At 50.8% G+C, this 18,199-nt stretch overlaps 1 protein-coding gene across 12 annotated transcripts in view; it reads right to left on the minus strand.

Annotated features, from left to right (window-relative positions):
- Nucleotides 1-18,199, minus strand: part of EPB41 (erythrocyte membrane protein band 4.1) — a 97,553-nt gene that overhangs the window by 38,704 nt on the left and 40,650 nt on the right. For 11 of the 12 annotated variants that reach the window (XR_014269940.1, XM_082493979.1, XM_082493977.1 and 8 more), the window contains exons 2-6: nucleotides 11,492-11,960; nucleotides 8,040-8,270; nucleotides 5,513-5,617; nucleotides 2,596-2,638; nucleotides 423-498 (exon numbers count right to left, since the gene is read on the minus strand). Coding sequence is in view for 11 of the 12 variants with exons in the window: in XM_082493979.1 (XP_082350105.1) it covers nucleotides 423-498; nucleotides 2,596-2,638; nucleotides 5,513-5,617; nucleotides 8,040-8,270; nucleotides 11,492-11,960 (924 nt within the window). In the remaining variant the exon portion in view is untranslated. The remainder of the gene's footprint in view (nucleotides 1-422; nucleotides 499-2,595; nucleotides 2,639-5,512; nucleotides 5,618-8,039; nucleotides 8,271-11,491; nucleotides 11,961-18,199) is intronic. The other variant, XM_082493970.1, reaches the window with a different exon arrangement.

Genomic DNA, 18,199 nt, shown 5'->3' on the forward strand with positions numbered 1-18,199 from the left:
GGATCAAACAGAATCTCTTTTTCCATGCCACCGACGATGCCGGTTTCTAATTTCTAGCTGTATTTTTACTTATGGGGTAATATTCCCACAGTGAACAGCATGGAGGACAGGAGGACTTAAGGTCACCTCCACTCTGGCAAGGGAGCAGAGGACACTTATGATCGGAAAACTCTTGGTTTTCAATCAAAAATTTACTTTTCTATACAAACACACGCACGCCGGGATTATATGCACGTGGACTTCAGCGGAGAGTGGGAGCATCCCACACATCCACGAGAAACAAACGAAAAACCCTCCAAGACGTCCGATCTCCTTGCTGAAGGATAGGATAACGCCCAAATATTAAAAACATCTATTCAGTCTTCCAATTCTAGTGGTTTCCTTTGCTCAGCGAGCTCCCTGCATTCCCTGAGCTGATTCACCTGGTTATGTCCTCTGTCAGCTGCGCGGGATCCGGCGGATAAAATTTGACATTGAAGGTAAAATCCCAGGGGCCTCCTGCAATTACAAAGAAGGGGGTTGAGAAAACTAAACGCACCGGAACAGCTTTGTGCTCGTCAATCTTTACGGAAATAGCCGGGAATATCCCGTTTGATCTTCAAAATACGGCCAAGCAGATCATCATACTGATTTTAACACCGCTCGCTCGCACGCTGCTGCTCAGCAGACGGTGTAAGATACAATTCCCTTTACAGGAGCTGCGATACAAGCAGGAGAAAACAAGCAGGGCAGGCAAATCGACGTGAATAAAGCACAACTTGCGGTAAAAAAAATTAAATTCATTGCGAAGAGGCTAAATTACATATTTTTTTCACTGGCCGAAAAAGAAAAAGATGGATGAAGAGAGGTCAGGCGCGTGCTCCAGGTTAATGAACGAGCGTTGTTCTATCACCCGACCCAATTTTCGAATTTCTCGCGAGGAGCAGATGTGCTAAATCACTCGGCAGCCTAACGCACTGTGGTCGGACCACAGTTTAAACTCCGCACAGCCCAAGCAGCGGTCTCTGGAAGAACCCAGCAAGCACCGAGACAGCAAGAGCTTTACAAGTCCAGACCTCCGTGCTTTAGTACAGCTGGTTGCAAACCTCGTACAGCACTGTTCTGGCACTAACTGGAGTGAGGACTCACATAATCACACCTAGAATTGACATTACTTGCGGTACGGACAGCCTCTAAGCGACAAAGATGAAGGGGTTACTTGTTTTCTTTGAAAATAATCCCGTTTACCCAACGAAAAGAGTCCTGACCGACCCATTAAGCACTCAAAGTCGTTTTCATAGTTACATCTCCCGCCGGCTGTGCCCTTTCACGCCGTAGTTCAAAATAATATTCATTTCAGAAGGAGAAGATGCCCCCGCAGTTAACTTGCTGAGAGATTTATCACCATCTCAGAGAGGGAAGGGGGGGGGAGGGACACGGACGACGACGACACACGCAGCATTCGTGGATTTACTTCTTATGCAACACCATAACCGGGATTAAAACGCACAGCATGTTGTTGCCGTTATGCACAGTTCAAAACAAGTTACTCCGCGGAGACATTTTGGGCAGCAGAGGCTTCCTACGTATTGTGAGGAGGACGCAGAGATTGACTCCCTGCGTATGTACACCGACATATACTGCTGTACACATACTCAGGTGTACATTCAACGTAATATTCAAGTAAACTCAAATAATTGGCCATTTAAGCCACCTCAGGGGACCAGATTCCATAGCAGTTTGCTCATTCTGCTCAGGAGCTGAGTCTTACCTGCGCCGCGCACGGCACGGCAGGAGCAGCTCATGCCCTTCACAAACCTCCCGCTATCCGTTCAAAGAGGAGGCGGTAAGAGCGGACGCTTTTCCTACTCCACAGCCCTGCGGTATTTCCCCCTCTAATCTGTATTTATTTAATGACACCCTTTGCTTTGCGCCCTCCCCCCCCCTCCGCCAAACCCACTCCTAAAGCAGCATTTTACTTTGGTAAAACAGTATTTGACTTTTGAAGCAGGCAGGCTTGCTCCTGAGAGAAAACCAAAGCTTCTAAAATTTATTTCACTTCACCGCTGCCCTCACCCTGAACTAATTCAGTGCTAGCAGACCTTAAAATCCCACTTTGGAGAGCATCTGGCGTTTGGCCTGACACTACTCGAGTCATTTATCACTCCAGGACCCCTACCTGGACCCCAAAACAGCCTCAGAGCCTATAAAACCTTGCTCCAGCGTGCAAGTTTGCTCGGGCTCTCTCTATCTCCTTTGAGATTGAAGTGGTTCCCGCTGACGCCCGTTTTCCCATCCTCCGAGCGGGAGCAGATCTCCCATTTCAGCGTCAAGGACAGAGTGGGTTGGCAGAGGGCAAACGCACCCCAAGCGACGTCTTCCCAAAGAAATGACATCTTTTTCCTAAATCTAGAGCATCGCTAAGTACTTAAGAAGAAGAGAAACGATGCACAGACTGCCTGAACTTGTGCCGATCCATCAGACACCCGCGCTCGAACCCTCACCCATCCTCGGGCTCTCTGCGTCCCGTCCCGTCCCCCCCCCCCCAAAGCCACACTTATTTAGAGAAGGGGGGAGAAACCACACGCACCCACAAGATAAATTCAATCTACTCACCGTGAACCTGTTTTTTTATTTCTTTGGCAGGATCCAGCCACGTCTGTAAGAGGATAAAAACATTCACGGTTTAACAGACGTTCCAGAAACACCACAGAAAACTGCAAATCGCTAAAAACACGGCAAAAAGACAACATTTGACATGAACGCAGCCATGGAAACTGGAGAGACGGTGCATTTTTCACAACTTTTACTCCGCTCTGCCGTCTCAGTGGTTGCATTTCCAACTCTTCACCTACCAGGAACTCAAAGGGGAGGCATGAGGCATGGGAGGGGAAAAAAAAAAAGCAGCGTATTATCAGGGCTGCAAACAAATAGCAGTAGGTACGGTCACAGCCACATCCAGCTACCAGGGGCGATTGTGCAACGTGTTTTCTTCCTCCAGCACCTTTAAAAATAGGCAAATCGGATGTTTGCATTCATTTTAGTCACCCTGACTCCATACTTACCCTATTCAGAACAAAGACTGCCAAGTCCTTCTATTATTAGCTATGGGTTTTAACGACCTCATCACTGAAATACAAGTGAAAACATCCCATCGCTGGGGAAGGCTGGAATATTTTACAGGAGCGTGACATAAACTTTGTCTCTTTTAAGTATGACTCAAGTTGCTAGTAATTATCTCAGCTACAAATTTAGAAACATACCTTCCCCCCCCCCTTCTTTGTAATTTGGGGGTTTGTGGGATGGTGGTGCAACAGAAGCCTCAAAAATCAACTCCTGCTTTTGCCAGCGTGGTCTGAGCAGCTCCTGGTACATCGGTCCTGAGCCTTTCCCTTTGCAGAGGTCAGGGTCTGCCCCTCCGGAGGGGATGACGAGGTGCTCACAGCCCTCCTGGAGAGCCTACATTAAACCACCTTCTTCATTTTCACCAGCCCTGAGCAGGATTTGGATGCCCAGGTCTCCCGAGGTGAAGGAATTAACCCATTGAATCCCCCGAGCTAATCTGTCTTGACCAGAAGGACACGTAACTTCATGGCAGAGAGACAGCGATACTTACATTTAATCTTATCTTTTTATATGCTTGCCCCTCTAACCTATAAAACCGGGGATACGAAATCCATTTGAAAGGCAGACGTGCCGTTTGCTGTCTTTTTAGGGTCACCGTTTCAAGCAGAGCATCTCTCCGTCCACACTGGCGCCACGACCGCTCGTCACCGCGGTGGTTTCGGGCAGCCGAGCGCGGGGAGCAGTCATGCATCCCCGGCACTCGCCCTGCCTGATCCGGCAGACAATGACGGGTACAGCAATTAACGGCACTTTCATCCAACATCGCGTTACGAATTAGTAGGAAACAATCCTCCCTTTCAGAGCAGCATGAGCATGAAGCTCCTCCGGTGCCCACCAGCTGCTCCATCCACTGTCACCCTCTCCTATTCCCGTGTGGGAAAACGCCTGTCCCCAGGAATGTTTATTCCCTAGATATCAAGGTGGAAAATGCCGCGTACAACCCTTCCCTGCCCGGGGAGTACACACGTGCATCTCCGCCGGCTCCACACAGCGGCGGGTGAGGCGCAGGAGCTCACCCGGTGGTTTCCTATTAAGATCATTTTTACCTGTGAATCAGTAACTCTGTGTCGGGTCTTATTTGAAGTCACGGCAGGAGAGAGACAGAGCTTCGGATTTCAAAGTTCAGTGAAACATAACCGGAAAGATTCTGCCCCCCAAAAAAACCCAAAATGGTGTTTTTCCCCATCAGAGCAAACCAGACTTCCACCAAGGACCTCACTCTGCACTGGAGCTAAACCCACGCGCGGAAGCTCTACCTTCTGCCGCTCCCGGCTCTGGGACACAAACCTGACAAAACTGTCTGTTTTCGGTCCCTACGGTTAAAAAGCTGCACAAAGGCTGAGCCGTTGTCGGCTGGGGGGGGGGAAGGAAGCGCACGCTCTTGCTTGCGGAAGAATTGATGCCAGCACGCCGGGATGCGAGAAGCACAAGTCCCGGAGGTGCGGGAGATGCCGCGGCGAGCTACCCACAGCACGAGCGCGAGGGGTTGAGCTCCCCCAGCCAAACTCTTTTTTGCATTTCATTGGATCTAAAAGTACACCTCCCCCTCCCTCTGCCAGCACAACAAACTCCCAGCGTAAAAAATCCAGGCTATATATAGATATATATACACACATGGAAGCAGATTTCACATGCAAGAAAATAGAGAGACGCCAGAGACAGTAAAACGAACCCAAGACAGAGCTCTGCCTGCCTCAAATAGCAACTTTGGGGCTATTTTTTTGCCCGTGTATTAAAAATTCACGCTTGCAATTATTAATATTTAATAACAAATACGTCTGTCGGCCACAGTAAGCTGGCCCATAAGTGACTGCTATAGGTGAAGCGTGGGAGTAGTCAGAACGCGGAGCAGCAGAACTGGTCTAAAGGATGGAAAAGTGGGTCCTCGATTTCAATTTAGTGCACTTTTGGCTGGCTTCAGGGAACGGAGCTTGAGTAATTGCTTGAGTTAAAGCATAACCAAGGGTTTAAAAGATAAGACACTGCTCGAGTCTAACCAAACAAAGATCTTAAACTGAAACCACATGCATAAGAGTTTTGGTATGAAGTCACGTGTGTTCTTTTGCAGGGCAAAGCCCCGACTCAGCACCGTACCAACGCTGACACCGCTGCGAGGGCAGACTGACTTCTTCAGCTACAGCTTTATGAATTAATAGCATCATTTTGCAGTAAACTAATATAATGAATTTCCTCCAGGTGAAGATCCAAGTTCACGTAGTATTTGACTAAAATACACACTCCTGTAGTCATTTATTCACAATTTCTGCTTCTGCGATGACCCTCTTAGTCTTTTTCGGGGGGGGGAAGACACCAAAAAGAGTTTTAAGAAGAGCTTACGCACCACCTCCCCGCAGGGGAGATGACCCTTTGAAAGAGCTGAACCCATCACACAACAGCGGCTGCTTACCCTGGAGGTCGGGGTGTCCCATATGGCCAAGCCGAAGTAGTCTTCTTCCAGGAGATTGAGGTGGTCACAGACTTTTTTCAGTAGATCCTGTCCCTTGGCGTGTTTCTGCACATAGACAAAAGAAATTCTGTAGGACAGGCTGGTTTCCGCCTGCCCTTGTTCACGGGAGAGGGGAGAAAGGGAACGTAATCAAACCACGCTCTACACTGCTAAGAAGGGAAAAAAGTCCCGAGTAGCTCAAAATCCCATCTCCCGGCCGTTTCTGAGCAAGCACCCCTTATAGGAGAGAGCATCAGGCACAAAAATTCAAGCCAGAGACGCAAAGGGAACTGCAGCGGGTCTCCGCTACCACCAGCTCCATGTGTGAAGCCCCCCAAAGCTCAGCTTCTCAACGCAACTCAACGAACACCGAGGATTTGTATGGTTTTTCCCTCCCAAAGTATAACTACTGCACCAGTATCTCCCGGGTCCAGGCTGTTGGACAACCAGACGTTGGTCAAAGGAGGATCAACGTGGGGTATGAAACTGCTGCTACAACCCACTGGTGTAGTCCCCCATTTTGGGGGCAACCTGGCTCAGTAGGGTCACAAAACAAACAGCAGCTCGGAACCAAAGACCATCATTTCCGTGGCCTTTTCATCAACCCGATGTGCCGCTGGAACCCGGCTTTTAGCCAGTTTTGCCTTACGCGCCGAAAGCTGCTTAGCGCACAACTTCTTGCCTCCAGAAACACACTCTGAGCGTTCCGATCTCCTCTTTTTTTTTTTTTTTTTTTTTTTTTTTTTTTTGCCCCCCTCTAAATCCTGCAGAAGTGAACTGGCCCGAGGAACAGATACCCTTTTAATCCAAAAGCACGAAGGGAAACATCCCTGAGGCACAAAGCTATGGTAACCAGAAGCAGCTAATTCCATTGGAGGCTTTGCTAAAAAGAACGCGCAGCTCCAGTGACGTAAAATAAGCTTTACTAATGCATGGCTTGTGCCCGCATCTCTGCTTTTAGCCATATTTGCATGGCAACTGATCCGAGACCACAGTCTCGTTTTATTCCAGTCCGTCAGCTGTAAGGTTGTGACTCTATAGGTAACACAGTGCGTGCGTTAGCCTGGATATTTCTCAAGGAATTGGCACTTAAAGACGCGTAAGAATTAAAAACCTTCCATGGCTGTTAATTGGAAAGGATGTCTGAAAGCACTTATTCTTCTCGGATAAAGGCATTTGTGCTGGTCTTTGCCTACACCTTTGCAATTCCTTCTCAATTAAGTCTTAATTGCTAGAGCGGGATTACACTGGCACGAAAGCCAAGGGTACTTGTCAAGTCAGGAGGGTGTCACCGAGCCCCTCCTAATCCTCTCCGCAGTGCCCACCGCGACCCTCTGGACCTACAGAGAGACTTCTAATGTCCTGCTCAGGTCAGGACCGACCCCACCACCACCAGCTCTCCCCACCACCAGTGTCCCCGCAGCCTGCCGGCATTCGACGGCATCGCCGCAGCGAACTCGGGCACAAAGCCACGGCAAGCTGCCACCGGCATTTCGGGGAAGGGTTTCCTTTCGGGGGCTGTAGACAAAATCCCCGGCGAAGGGGAAGGAAGGCGAGCGGGGCGGCGATGCTCCGAGCTGATCGCAGGCAATAAGAGCAGCGACGTCGTTACACAAACGGCCGGCGCTGACCTACTTGCCCAGGATCACCCAAGGTAACCGCGTTCCCAAGGAGCCCTGTGCCCAGATACCCTCTCCTGGCCCATTTAGCCAGCGGGACTGGGGAAAAACAAGCTTGATGGAAGTATGCTCGAATGGTAAGTACCGGATTATTAATATTCCGGACAAGTCCTTCAATACTGAAATGGAGATTTCTGCGAGCTTTTTATTGCCCTGACAGCAAGACGGTCCTGTGAGAGAATGCACAAAATAAAGCAGAAGAAAAGCTCTCAGATGAAGGGGTTTGCAGTGCTGTAAGTCAACGTAATCATTTTAAATTGTTTACTGCAAAAATATTCAACCGCAGGCTACACGCAGCATGTTTTTCTTTACATCCCCGCTGCAGGAGTTACGTTAGCCAACAACCCGACAGGCAAACGTACCTTGGGTGAAGACAAAAAAGCACAAATGAACCCGACGACCCATTTTATTCAAAGGAAAGGGGTAGAAGATATTTAGACAATCCCAGCCTAACACAGAAACTTAAACTCTAGCCTGGGATACCAATGAGACAAGGTGAACGGCAAGTAAGACAACTTTTTTTTTTGCCTTAAAACTTCCCCACACCTTTACAAAGCAATGCACCCTGGAAAGTGTAGAACAATTAAGAAAAAAAAAAAAAAAACCAGATTCCCAGGCACCCAGAGATTTTTACAAAACACTAAATAAGTTGTTATAGCTTACGGCAAGATCGTTCTGCAGTAAAGCCTGTCATGTAATTCCCCGGCAGCAAACGAGGCGCCCGTTAAATAGTGTCTGCGGTGATTTTTTCAAGGGGAGGGGAAGAGAGAGGGAAAAGAGGAGCAGAAACAAACCCCAAAAGTACTTACATCCACGGCGCACTCAAAAATGGTGTCATCCAGCAAGACGACTTTGCAGTACATGTTTCTGTGTCTTTTTACTGCTTTCTGGGCAGCTTTCAAATCCTTGTCGGCTTTGGTCTCTGGAGCCTCTTGTTTCGGCTCTGGCTTGGCGCACTCTTCCTTCGCTCCCCCTCCTTCCTTGTCCCCGAGCTCTCGGCTCTCCGGCTCCTGGTCGTCCCTCCTCTCCTCCTGCGCGGGCTGAAACAACCCCCACAGCCCCCAAATTGCAATTTAGACGTGTCAAGCAAAAAAAAAAAAAAAACAAAACCAAACCATCAAACAAAAGAAGCATTGCACAGGTGCACTGTGGGGCTGGAATCTCACCCCAAAATTAGGTATCTGACTTAAATGTGCAACCTGGGACATGGAGCAGCATGTTCAGTGAGCAAGGTAATGACGTTAATTTTTAACACCCTCCAAGCTATTCATAGAATCACAGAATGGTTTGGGTTGGAAGGGACCTTGAAGATCATCTTGGTTTACCTCCCTGCCAGGTTGCTCCAAGCCCCGTCCAACCCGGCCTTGAACACCTCCAGGGATGGGGCAGCCACAGCTTCTCGGGGCAACCTGCGCCAGGGGCTCACCACCCACACAGCCAAGAATTTCTTCCTGATATCTCATCTCAATCTCCCCTCTTCCAGTTTGAAGCCATTCCCCCTCGTCCCATCCCTCCATGCCCTTGTAAGAAGTCCCTCCCCAGCTCTGCTGGAGCCCCTTTAAGCACTGGAAGGGGCTCTGAGGTCTCCCCGGAGCCTTCTCTTCTCCAGGCTCTTCTCCAGAACCTTCTCTTCTCCATTCTCAAGTCTCCATTTAATAAGGGATGTAATAAAAAAGGAAAAAGGGTTGATTAGAAAAATCAAAGCAGATTACATCATGCAAATCTTCGTGATCTTAATGACAGCACTTTTTGGACTAGTAAGACTGGTGAGGGGTCTGGAGCACACGGCTGATGGGGAGCGGCGGAGGGACCTGGGGGTGTTCAGCCTGGAGAAGAGGAGGCTGAGGAGAGACCTTCTCGCTCCCTACAGCTCCCTGACAGGAGGGGGTGCAGAGAGGTGGGAGTGGACCTGTTCTGTCAAGTAACAGTGATAGAACATGAGGAAATGGCTTCCAGTTGCGCCAAGGGAAGTTTAGATCGGATATTAGGAAGAATTTCTTTACTGAGAGGGTCATCGGGCATTGGAACGCGTTACCCAGGGCAGTGGTGGAGTCCCCATCCCTGGAGGTATTTAAGGGTCGTGTAGATATAGCGCTCAGGGACGTGGCTTAGCGGTGGGCTTGGCAGTGTTGGGTTAATGATTGAACCAGAGGATCTTACGGGGCTTTTCCAAACGAGAAGATTCTGTGATTCTGTTTTTCCCCTCCCAGGCCACGCTCCCACGGCCGCCCTGGGCATCGACGGGCTGCGCTCCCGCGCGCTGGCCCTCGGCATGGCAGAGGTGGCGTTAAAACGGGGGGAGGGGGGGGGGAAGGGGGGGGGGGGTCAGTGCTGAGATTTCACAACCGTCTGAGCTGACCGAGCAGCTCGCTGCCCCCAAAAAGGGAAGGCAGCCTTCACCCCGCTCTCCCTTTGCCTACCAAAGCACTTTGCCGGATTATTTAATTCACTAAAATAGCAGGAAGAGATGCAGTTTGGGGACGGGAGGAGGAAGGAAGCTGTTTTGGTGATTTTTGGTTGGTTTTTTTTTTTTTTTTTTCCCCGTTGCCATTTCAGCAGGTTAAACGAGTTCACAGGCGGCTGCGAGAAGGGCTGGAAGTGGCTCGGTGCAGCAGGAGCACGCAGCCGCGGCAGAGGAAGAGCAAAACCCTGTCTTTTCAGCCCATCGCGTCTCATGAAATCACACCCAGGCGCAACCGCACGGAGGTATTTAAAAACTAAATAATGTCCACAAGCTGCTGACTCCTGTTCCAGCAGGGCCGGGGACAATCGGGAGCGGGGAATCAGTCAAAGCTCGTAATGCCCGTGGGTCAGCATTTATCAAACAGGCGGCACCTCGCAAATGCTTTCACGGCAGAAATATCTGCCGAGTGTCACAGTTCAAAAAGCCACTGACGTTGACCTAAAATAAGAACTCCAAAAAAAAAAAAAAAAAAAAGCACAAATGCTTCGTCTGAAACGAACAGCCCGTGGTGGAACAGCCCACGGTGAAGGAAGGCTGCGGGTGCACATTCACACGCGCTCAGGAGCAGCAAATCAAAGTTAGACCGAGAAAGAAATCACGCATTTCCTCGGGAAGACATAATTTCTGAGCTGAGATTGCATGAAAATTTCCAGGTCCTCCTCATTCCCAGGTACAAAACACAGACAGAGATCATCCCATGGTTTTCACAGGCTCAGAAATTTGGGAAGAGACAGAAAAAGATGCTACGTACTACCTTCTCTACACCTTTGTGATTTTAAGGAGGTAAATTTACAAGTACTGCTTACGGCCGGCAATGCTCTAACTTGCCAAGTACTGCTCCAAAACTCAGAGTTTGCAGACATGTAAGAGCTCTCTGGAGCCCACTCAAAACTTCAGGCAGCGGGGGACGTAATCCGGATTTTACCACAAATGTGCTCTGACCGCAGCACTACACGCGGGTTGGTGGGGAGGTAAGAATCTCCCGTCTCAGGAGGAGGGGACCTGCCTTTCTCCAACTCCGGGCAGCCGCACCAGTGACAGCAGAGCTGCAATTACCCAAGGAGTAAGAGAGGGCATCCAACACCCCCCAAATCAAAACCCAGCTGCAGCTTTGTGAACGTCTCCCTGTGGGTTTCTCTGCCTCGGTTCCTTTAAAAACTTTAAATTTTCCACGAAAAATGACCCTGGCTGTAAAGAGTAGACATCAGACGGGCTACTAAGGGCTGGGCTCAGCCCACGTGCTGGGCAGAAATCCCTGTCTACATGATGCATAAGCAGAAATTATTTGTATTTGGCAAGCTCAGCACCAGCCCGGACTGAACACATGACCAGGTCCTGAAACGCCATGCTCGCGCTCCTTGAAGTTGAAGAAACCCTCTCCCAAATCCATGTCCTCTGGCAATCTCCACTTCACGCCCCTGACCTGCCTTTATTCTGCACACACCAAGGACATCCCGACAAGCAACCGCTCTGTCGGGAATTATGAATTTGAACCTTAGGTCTGAAGCGACTTCCCATGCCTCAGCAGAATAAAGAGTCACCGCGGGGCGTTTTAAGTTACGCTGAGAAGCATCAGCACATTTCAGGAGCAGGTACTCTGCAGGGCAGTCTGGTACAGGAACGCAAGAGTGGGAAGTCGCAACGCAACACAGGGAGTTGACAAGAGCCTTTTGAGCATCTCATGAGTATTTCTGATCAAGCCCACCATCCTAAGACACAGAGTTTTTAAAGTTTTGGCTAAAATGACACATTTTCAGCAACAGACAGGAGCCCACCACACGGAGCAGGGCGTTTTACCTGTGTTTCCGCGCTGCTTAAAGAATGGAGATCTAGCGATGGGTCGGTTTTGAGCTCAGGCTCAGGAGCAGCAATGGGGGCTTTCACCAGGATGTCTTCATCAGGGCTGGCTCCTAATCCCGGGTCTTTCTGGTCCCCTCCCGCCTCTTTAGAAGCATCAGTGTCTTTGTCCGCTTCGGACACCTGAGACTTGGGCCTCCTGAGAAAGGATGAGAAGAGGCGGGAGAGACCCCGTCCCTCGGAGGTGCGGCGTTCCTTCTTGCTCTGTTCCTCGTGCGTGGGCGTATCGCCGTTGGAGGCCTTCTGCTTCTGCCCCGCCGCAGGCTGTCCCTCCGACGTCTGCTGAGCCCCCTCCTCCAGGGAAGCCTCTTGCTTTTGCGTTTCAGCAGCTCCTTCCTCCTCCTTGGCTTGCTGCTGCTCCGAATTGTCGGCGTCCGCGGCAAGACTCTTCTCTGTTGTCATGATGATGCTGTAAGAGAGGTGCAAAAGGTCTCAATCAAGAGCTTTCCAATATGGATGTCTGCGTTAAACCATTCAAACCAAACCACAAGCACAGCCACACCACGTTCCCCAGCCACGCCAACTCCAGCCTACGTTAAGAGCAAACAAACCCTTCATCTTGCTAAGGTTTGCTTTGATAGAAACATCTCTATCAACGCTTGCCCCGGCATCTTCCACCATTTGGATGACTCTGACTCCAGACTGCTGAATGCCCTGGCACCAGGTCTGCCGCCTGACACGAGCAAACGATTAAAAAACGGAAACAAAATTATGGAAAGGGGAGGAGATGGCAGAGGGTCTTGCTCCACAGCGCTGTCCTGAGGTCCCCTCTTCCTCCAAGTCCCTGTTCCCCTCTGGCAGCTCTGGCTGTAGGAGCGGAACAGATGAGGACATGCACGTGACCAGGCAGCCTTCCTCCTACCACGCCACGCCAAAACCCGCCTGCGACGGCTGGCGGCGTTACAGCATCCTTCTCCACCACTGTGACTGAAGGAGAAATCTGCTGCTCGAAAGAAAACTCGTACAGCAAATGAGAGTCAAAAATTGCACGGCCGCAAATTTTAAGAGCTGCTCACTTCTAAAGCGTCCCTGAAAGAGGCCACAGATCGTCACCATGAACTAAAAAGGGGTACCCCACCTGGAGTATGGCATCCAGCTCTGGGGCCACCAACAGCAGAAGGCCCCGGAGCTGTTGCAGTGGGGCCAGAGGAGGCCCCGGAGATGCTGGGAGGGCTGGAGCCCCTCTGCTGGGAGGACAGGCTGGGAGAGGTGGGGGGGTTCAGCCTGGAGAAGAGAAGGCTCCGGGGAGACCTCAGAGCCCCTTCCAGTGCCTAAAGGGGCTCCAGGAGAGCTGGGGAGGGACTTCTTACAAGGGCATGGAGGGATGGGACCAGGGGGAATGGCTTCAGACTGGAAGAGGGGAAATTTAGATGAGATATCAGGAAGAAATTCTTGGCTGTGCGGGTGCTGAGCCCCTGGCGCAGGTTGCCCCGAGAAGCTGTGGCTGTCCCACCCCTGGAGGTGCTCAAGGCCAGGTTGGACGGGGCTTGGAGCAACCTGGGCTGGGGGGAGGTGTCCCTGCCCAGGGCAGGGGGTAGCACTGGGTGGTCTTCAAGGTCCCTTCCAACCCAAACCATTCTGTGATTTTATGATTCTATATCTGAACATGATGAACACACTGCTGCTCCGCTCGGGACAGCACTCATCAGTGTCGATCAACCACACTGATCTGCACAAGATAGGTCCAGTGGAGCCGAGCAGGCTTCAGCATTCACAAGATCTTTGCATTGCACACTGGAAAAATGTAAAATGGAACGGCTTCCAAACAACCCCCATAATGGAGAGCAGATTTCTTCAGAGCCTGTGCTATTAAGCTGATGCAACGGTTATTTGCACTTTAGCCTGGGCTGTTGACACAAAAAGATGGAAATCACATGAGAAGAATATCTATTTAAGGTATAAAGAGGACCCAAAATAATCATGCTTTAGAGAGGATAGAACTAATCTTTGCGCGTTGCATCACATGTATCTGCAGCAATAAATTGCCACTGCTTACACAGAGCCAATAGCATATAATCCAATATGCCTTTCAATCCCCCAGCCCAAGCCTTGGCATACAAACGTTCGCTCAAAACACATACTTAAAATTAAGAAGCATTTTAAGATGTCACCGACCTATATATTACTGCATTCAACGATTTTAATTTAACTCATGTCGATTGCCAAAATAACCAGAGCGCTTGGAAGAGAAAAGCCCTCCTGGCTTTCCAAAGTTCTCTTCCCCCGCATTTAATGCATAAGTTTAACATTATTCTTAAAGCTGTGGTTAAAATAAAGCACCATTAGAGACCTTCACTGAGTTAGTTCCTCCAGCAATGCAAATTTCCTCAGTTTACAAGGTCTGGTTTTGGTTTAGGTTTTGGGTTGGGGGGGGGTTATCTGCAAGGAGGGCTTTTGGCAAAGCAGGGATGGTAACCTACAGGGTCTGCACTCCCACCGGAGTGATTCGGAGCGGTGTCAGGTTTGGGACAGGCTCTCTGAACTCTCTGAAACCTCTTGGCTTGGAGGAGCCCCACCAGCCAGCGGTGGGGACGAGCTGCAGGGCCCATGTTAGGCTGGTCTCCTGCAGCAGCCGGGTTTACAGCATCACACCCTACACACGATCCTCCGCCGGGAGAGCTGCTCTGGGTTTCTCCAAACCCAACGCAGAGGTGGAGGCCACCAAAACAGCAGCTTTCTACCTGCACTGAGACAACGGGGATCCGAGAGACAGCCTGCATGGGCATCCGCGGGCACCTGATGCACCGGGGACATCGCAAGGTGAAGATGGTGCCGAAACCCAGATGTGGCAAGGTTCCTGGTTAGATGGAGATGCAGATGTGCAGAAAAACCACACCGCATGGCTTCTTCTCCTCCAGTGCTTCGCACGGGAGAAGACAGGACAGCCTGGCACAGCCCAACCACGGCAGCGAGAGCACCCAAGGGTAATTCTCCAAAACGCCGTCGAGTTGGACGTTACGTCACCTGGTTTCGCCAGCAGTCTCGCAGGAGTTTGTTTTTGCAAGGCTGTCACAGAACAGGCTCGGCGAGAAAGCTGTAAAACCCAAGTTCAATGAAAGGCTTCGGCGCAGTCACGCCGCAGCCAGCCGGCTCCCACCACCGCCTCGAGGAGGGGGCAGCTCCGCGCCGGCCGCTCGCGCTGGATTCCCTCCTCACCTGAACCAGAAACTTCAGCGGGAAGGGAAAGCATGTCAAACCCGACCACACGCGAGAGCTACGAGACCAAGGGTCCGCTGCCCGCGGAGCGCGCACCACCCAACGAGTCCCCGAAAGCTGCAACCAGCAGCAAAGCAGCAGGGTGAGGGATGGCTGCCGGCACGCGGGGGCAGAACTGCGGGTACCACCGGCGTAGCGGGGCCAGAGAGGGATTACGGCGTGAGCGGGGCGTGCAGGTCGGTCCAGGCGAGGGTTTGAAGAGGCTGTGTGCTAACACGGGGGGCGCGGAGCCACGGTCGGTTTGCAGGTGGCAGCCCGCGGGTGACTTGTCCCTGCAGCTCTCACTGCTGTTCCCCTTCCTCCCCGGAGCCCTTTGCTAGGGATGCTGCTGGTCCCGTGTCTGCAGAGTCACCCCAGCCACCACGCCGCCAATTCACGCTCTCCAAAAGCTCCTGGAGATACTACAAGGCGGTGGGGGCAAGAAATTACGTTCAGCCAAACGCACGTCAGCCCGAGCCTATGGCCCAGGACGGACTTGCCATGGCCAACCCCCGGGACAAAGCTCTCGATGCTCTGGCACGCAGAGAGCGGGACGGACGCGTCGTAAGACCGTCCCCCCACCAACACACAAAAATAGCGAGCTCCCTCTTGCACCAGCTGCCAAAGCAGTCTGCTTTGTAGTCGGCTTCCTACTGTGTTTGTTTTGAATAAATACATTTGTAAGAATCATTATCTAAACACACATTGCTCTTAAAAATAAAAATAATTGAGGCTCTTGAGAGGAGGACTGCAGGGAGGGCACAGCTGAAGAGCAGCTCTTATCAGCCGCAGTAAACAAGAGGGACAGTCCACAAACAAACATTTCCTCTGGAAGTTAGTTTTTTGAAATGCCAACATTTCCGGAAGGAGAAATGTTGACTTGTTTGGATTTCAAAGCCGCAGTAACGGACCTTTCCTGGCACGGGAACGTGGGTCTCGCTGGCCATGAGCAAACGTCTCGGATCCCCCTCGGCAGGGCTGGGGATGCGGAGATGGGCACGTACGAGCCCTTCCCTTCCCAGCTCTTCCCAATAAACATTTCACGGCGGCAGCCAGCACCAGTAACTCACTGGGTGCAGGCAAACATCTTGCTGCGAGACCCAAGTGCGCTCGGCCCCCACGTGGGCTCACGGCTGGTTCTCTCCCTTCGAAGTTTTATGTTCAAAGCTGGATTCCCGCAAGCTCTCCATGGAAAGCGAAGAGATTTATAAGCAAGCAACATAACCGAGAGGCGGTATTATTTTTTTTAAAAAAAAAAAGCACCTCTGCTGCACGGAGATGTTTGCTAAGTAGAGCTTTGTTTCCAACCCAGCCCACGGCAGAGCCAACACGAAGAGCGAGGTTCCCGCTCCGCTGCTCTTCAACTCATTGTTTGGAGAAAGCACTGCCCACAGCCAAACCACAAACAGGTTTTTATTTAAATTATATTTTCTTCCATCGTTATTCCACAAGTCAAATCCGCAGAGCCTGCCGGCGCCTCGGGAGGTCCCTGGACGCTGGAGGAGGATGCTCTGCTCTTGTCCGAGCACCCAAGCAGTGCTGCTCACCTCCTGCTCTGAGCTGCCACGCTTGGAAATGCCGGATTTGGGGATTTATTTTTTTTTTTTTTTGGTAGAGGATGAGGGTTTGGTGCCAGACAGCCTGTAAAAGGCAGGCTCTTCGCAAGTCTAGTGCGGAGAAGGCGTTTAACGCTACGGAAATAAGCAAATCACAGCAAAACTTAGATATGAACCCACATAGAGATTTCAGAGTAAAAAATCTCATCAGAAAAGAGTTCAAGTGTGCATTTATATTTCAGCATTTTTAAGTTTAAAAAACATCCTACTCCAGTCAAGAAGACTTTAGCAACGGGAAGCAATCTGAAGAAAAGGTAATTAAATACACCCAGAGCAGCCTGTAGGGAGAAGACAAATAGGCTTCTCCCCCCCACCCCCGAGGAGACCCACGCCACAGGTCGACCTCCCCACGGACAGCATCGCCCCTTCACCGGCGCCAGATCAGCCCCAGAAGAGGACCTGGACCTCCTGGTGTCCAACAGCACCACCGGGAACGTCAGTGCTCGGGTGAAGAGAGCCCCGCACGTCTCTTCTTAAAAGGTCTCAGCAACTCTGCCCACCTCACGTCAAAGCCAACCGCTCCACGGGCACCTCGTGAACCTGCTGTCCCCTGCACAGCAGTCCTTCCAGTTACCCCAAAATCCCGAGACCCCCCCCAGCCTCAGGGCTCAGCCCTGTTTGTGTCCAAGGGCACGGCTGTAGGGAGCACACAGCATCTCCGCAGGCTCGTTCTCACCTACGCGCTCACCTCGCTCTTCTGCAACAAAATCCTTCAAACAAAATAGACTTGAGGCTTAAAAGGAATATAATGGCTCATCGCTCATCCCGTTCCTAATCCATGGTTTGAACCGACAATAATTAATACCTGACGAGCGGAGGACAGCAAAACTCGGGTTTCAACCCCGCAGCGCTCCACGGGCTCTGCTCTTGCAGACGTCGAAAGACAACCACCCTCCAAGTCGAACCATTCCCCTTTGCCAGCCCGCACGCGTGCACAGCGATTTCTCTAAAATACAGATTTTGAGAGCAGCTCGAAGAGCCCACCGGCCCCCTGTTGAGAAAGCCTTCAAGCCCGGAGGATGCCGAATTACTCATTCACTGCGCCTGTGCTCCCTGAAGATTGGTATACACGACGGTACCTTATATCTCTGGAAATAACGATGCTGCTCATTCGGGTCGTTTCGTGACAAGTTATAGAGGCTCAAAGAAACACTAATATTTAGGTACGCGTCTATCACTGTCTCCTACCTGTCAGTGTGCTCCAGTCTCTCTTATTTAGGCACACAAATAGGCACAGTAATAGTAAAAACTAAATTATCCCTGCTTCCAAGCCTGTAAAAACGATTTATGGCTCACACCATAACGTACTTAATTGCCAGTGTTTAAGCCTTTCAGAGAGAGAAAGAAAAAGGACGGTCCACCGGGAAGGTTCATTTCTCAGAAACACAAACGGTTTCACAACGATGCGCAACGCCAGATAATGGCAATCACGCTGCTGGAACAAACTGTCTTGACCTTCCTACCCAAAAACGTGTGGCTTCGCCGAGCGCTACTGCTCCAGCAAGAACTGGAGACAACGATAAGAGAGAAATTTCTGCTAAAAATAGCCAAAAAATCAAATAGTTTCAGCAATAGCGTGTTGTGTTTTGTTGTGTTTTTTTTTTTTTTTAAAATGTGTTCCTTCCCATTTCGTAATATGTGTGAAAAGCACACAATTCACCAGGGAAACTACACAGAACATGGCTCTGAAATAGATAGCACAGGCTGAAAACGCAGTTTGTTCAAGACCTGGTGCCCGTGCAACAAACCTGCGTCTGCGGGCGGGAGAGGAGGAAACTGCAACCACCACAAGCAGGACTCGCCCCGCGCCTGCCTTCGAGCAACGCGTCCTACACGT

This window comes from Vanellus vanellus (genome assembly GCF_965231255.1).
Source record: "Vanellus vanellus genome assembly, chromosome: 22".
NCBI classification, from domain to species: domain Eukaryota; kingdom Metazoa; phylum Chordata; class Aves; order Charadriiformes; family Charadriidae; genus Vanellus; species Vanellus vanellus.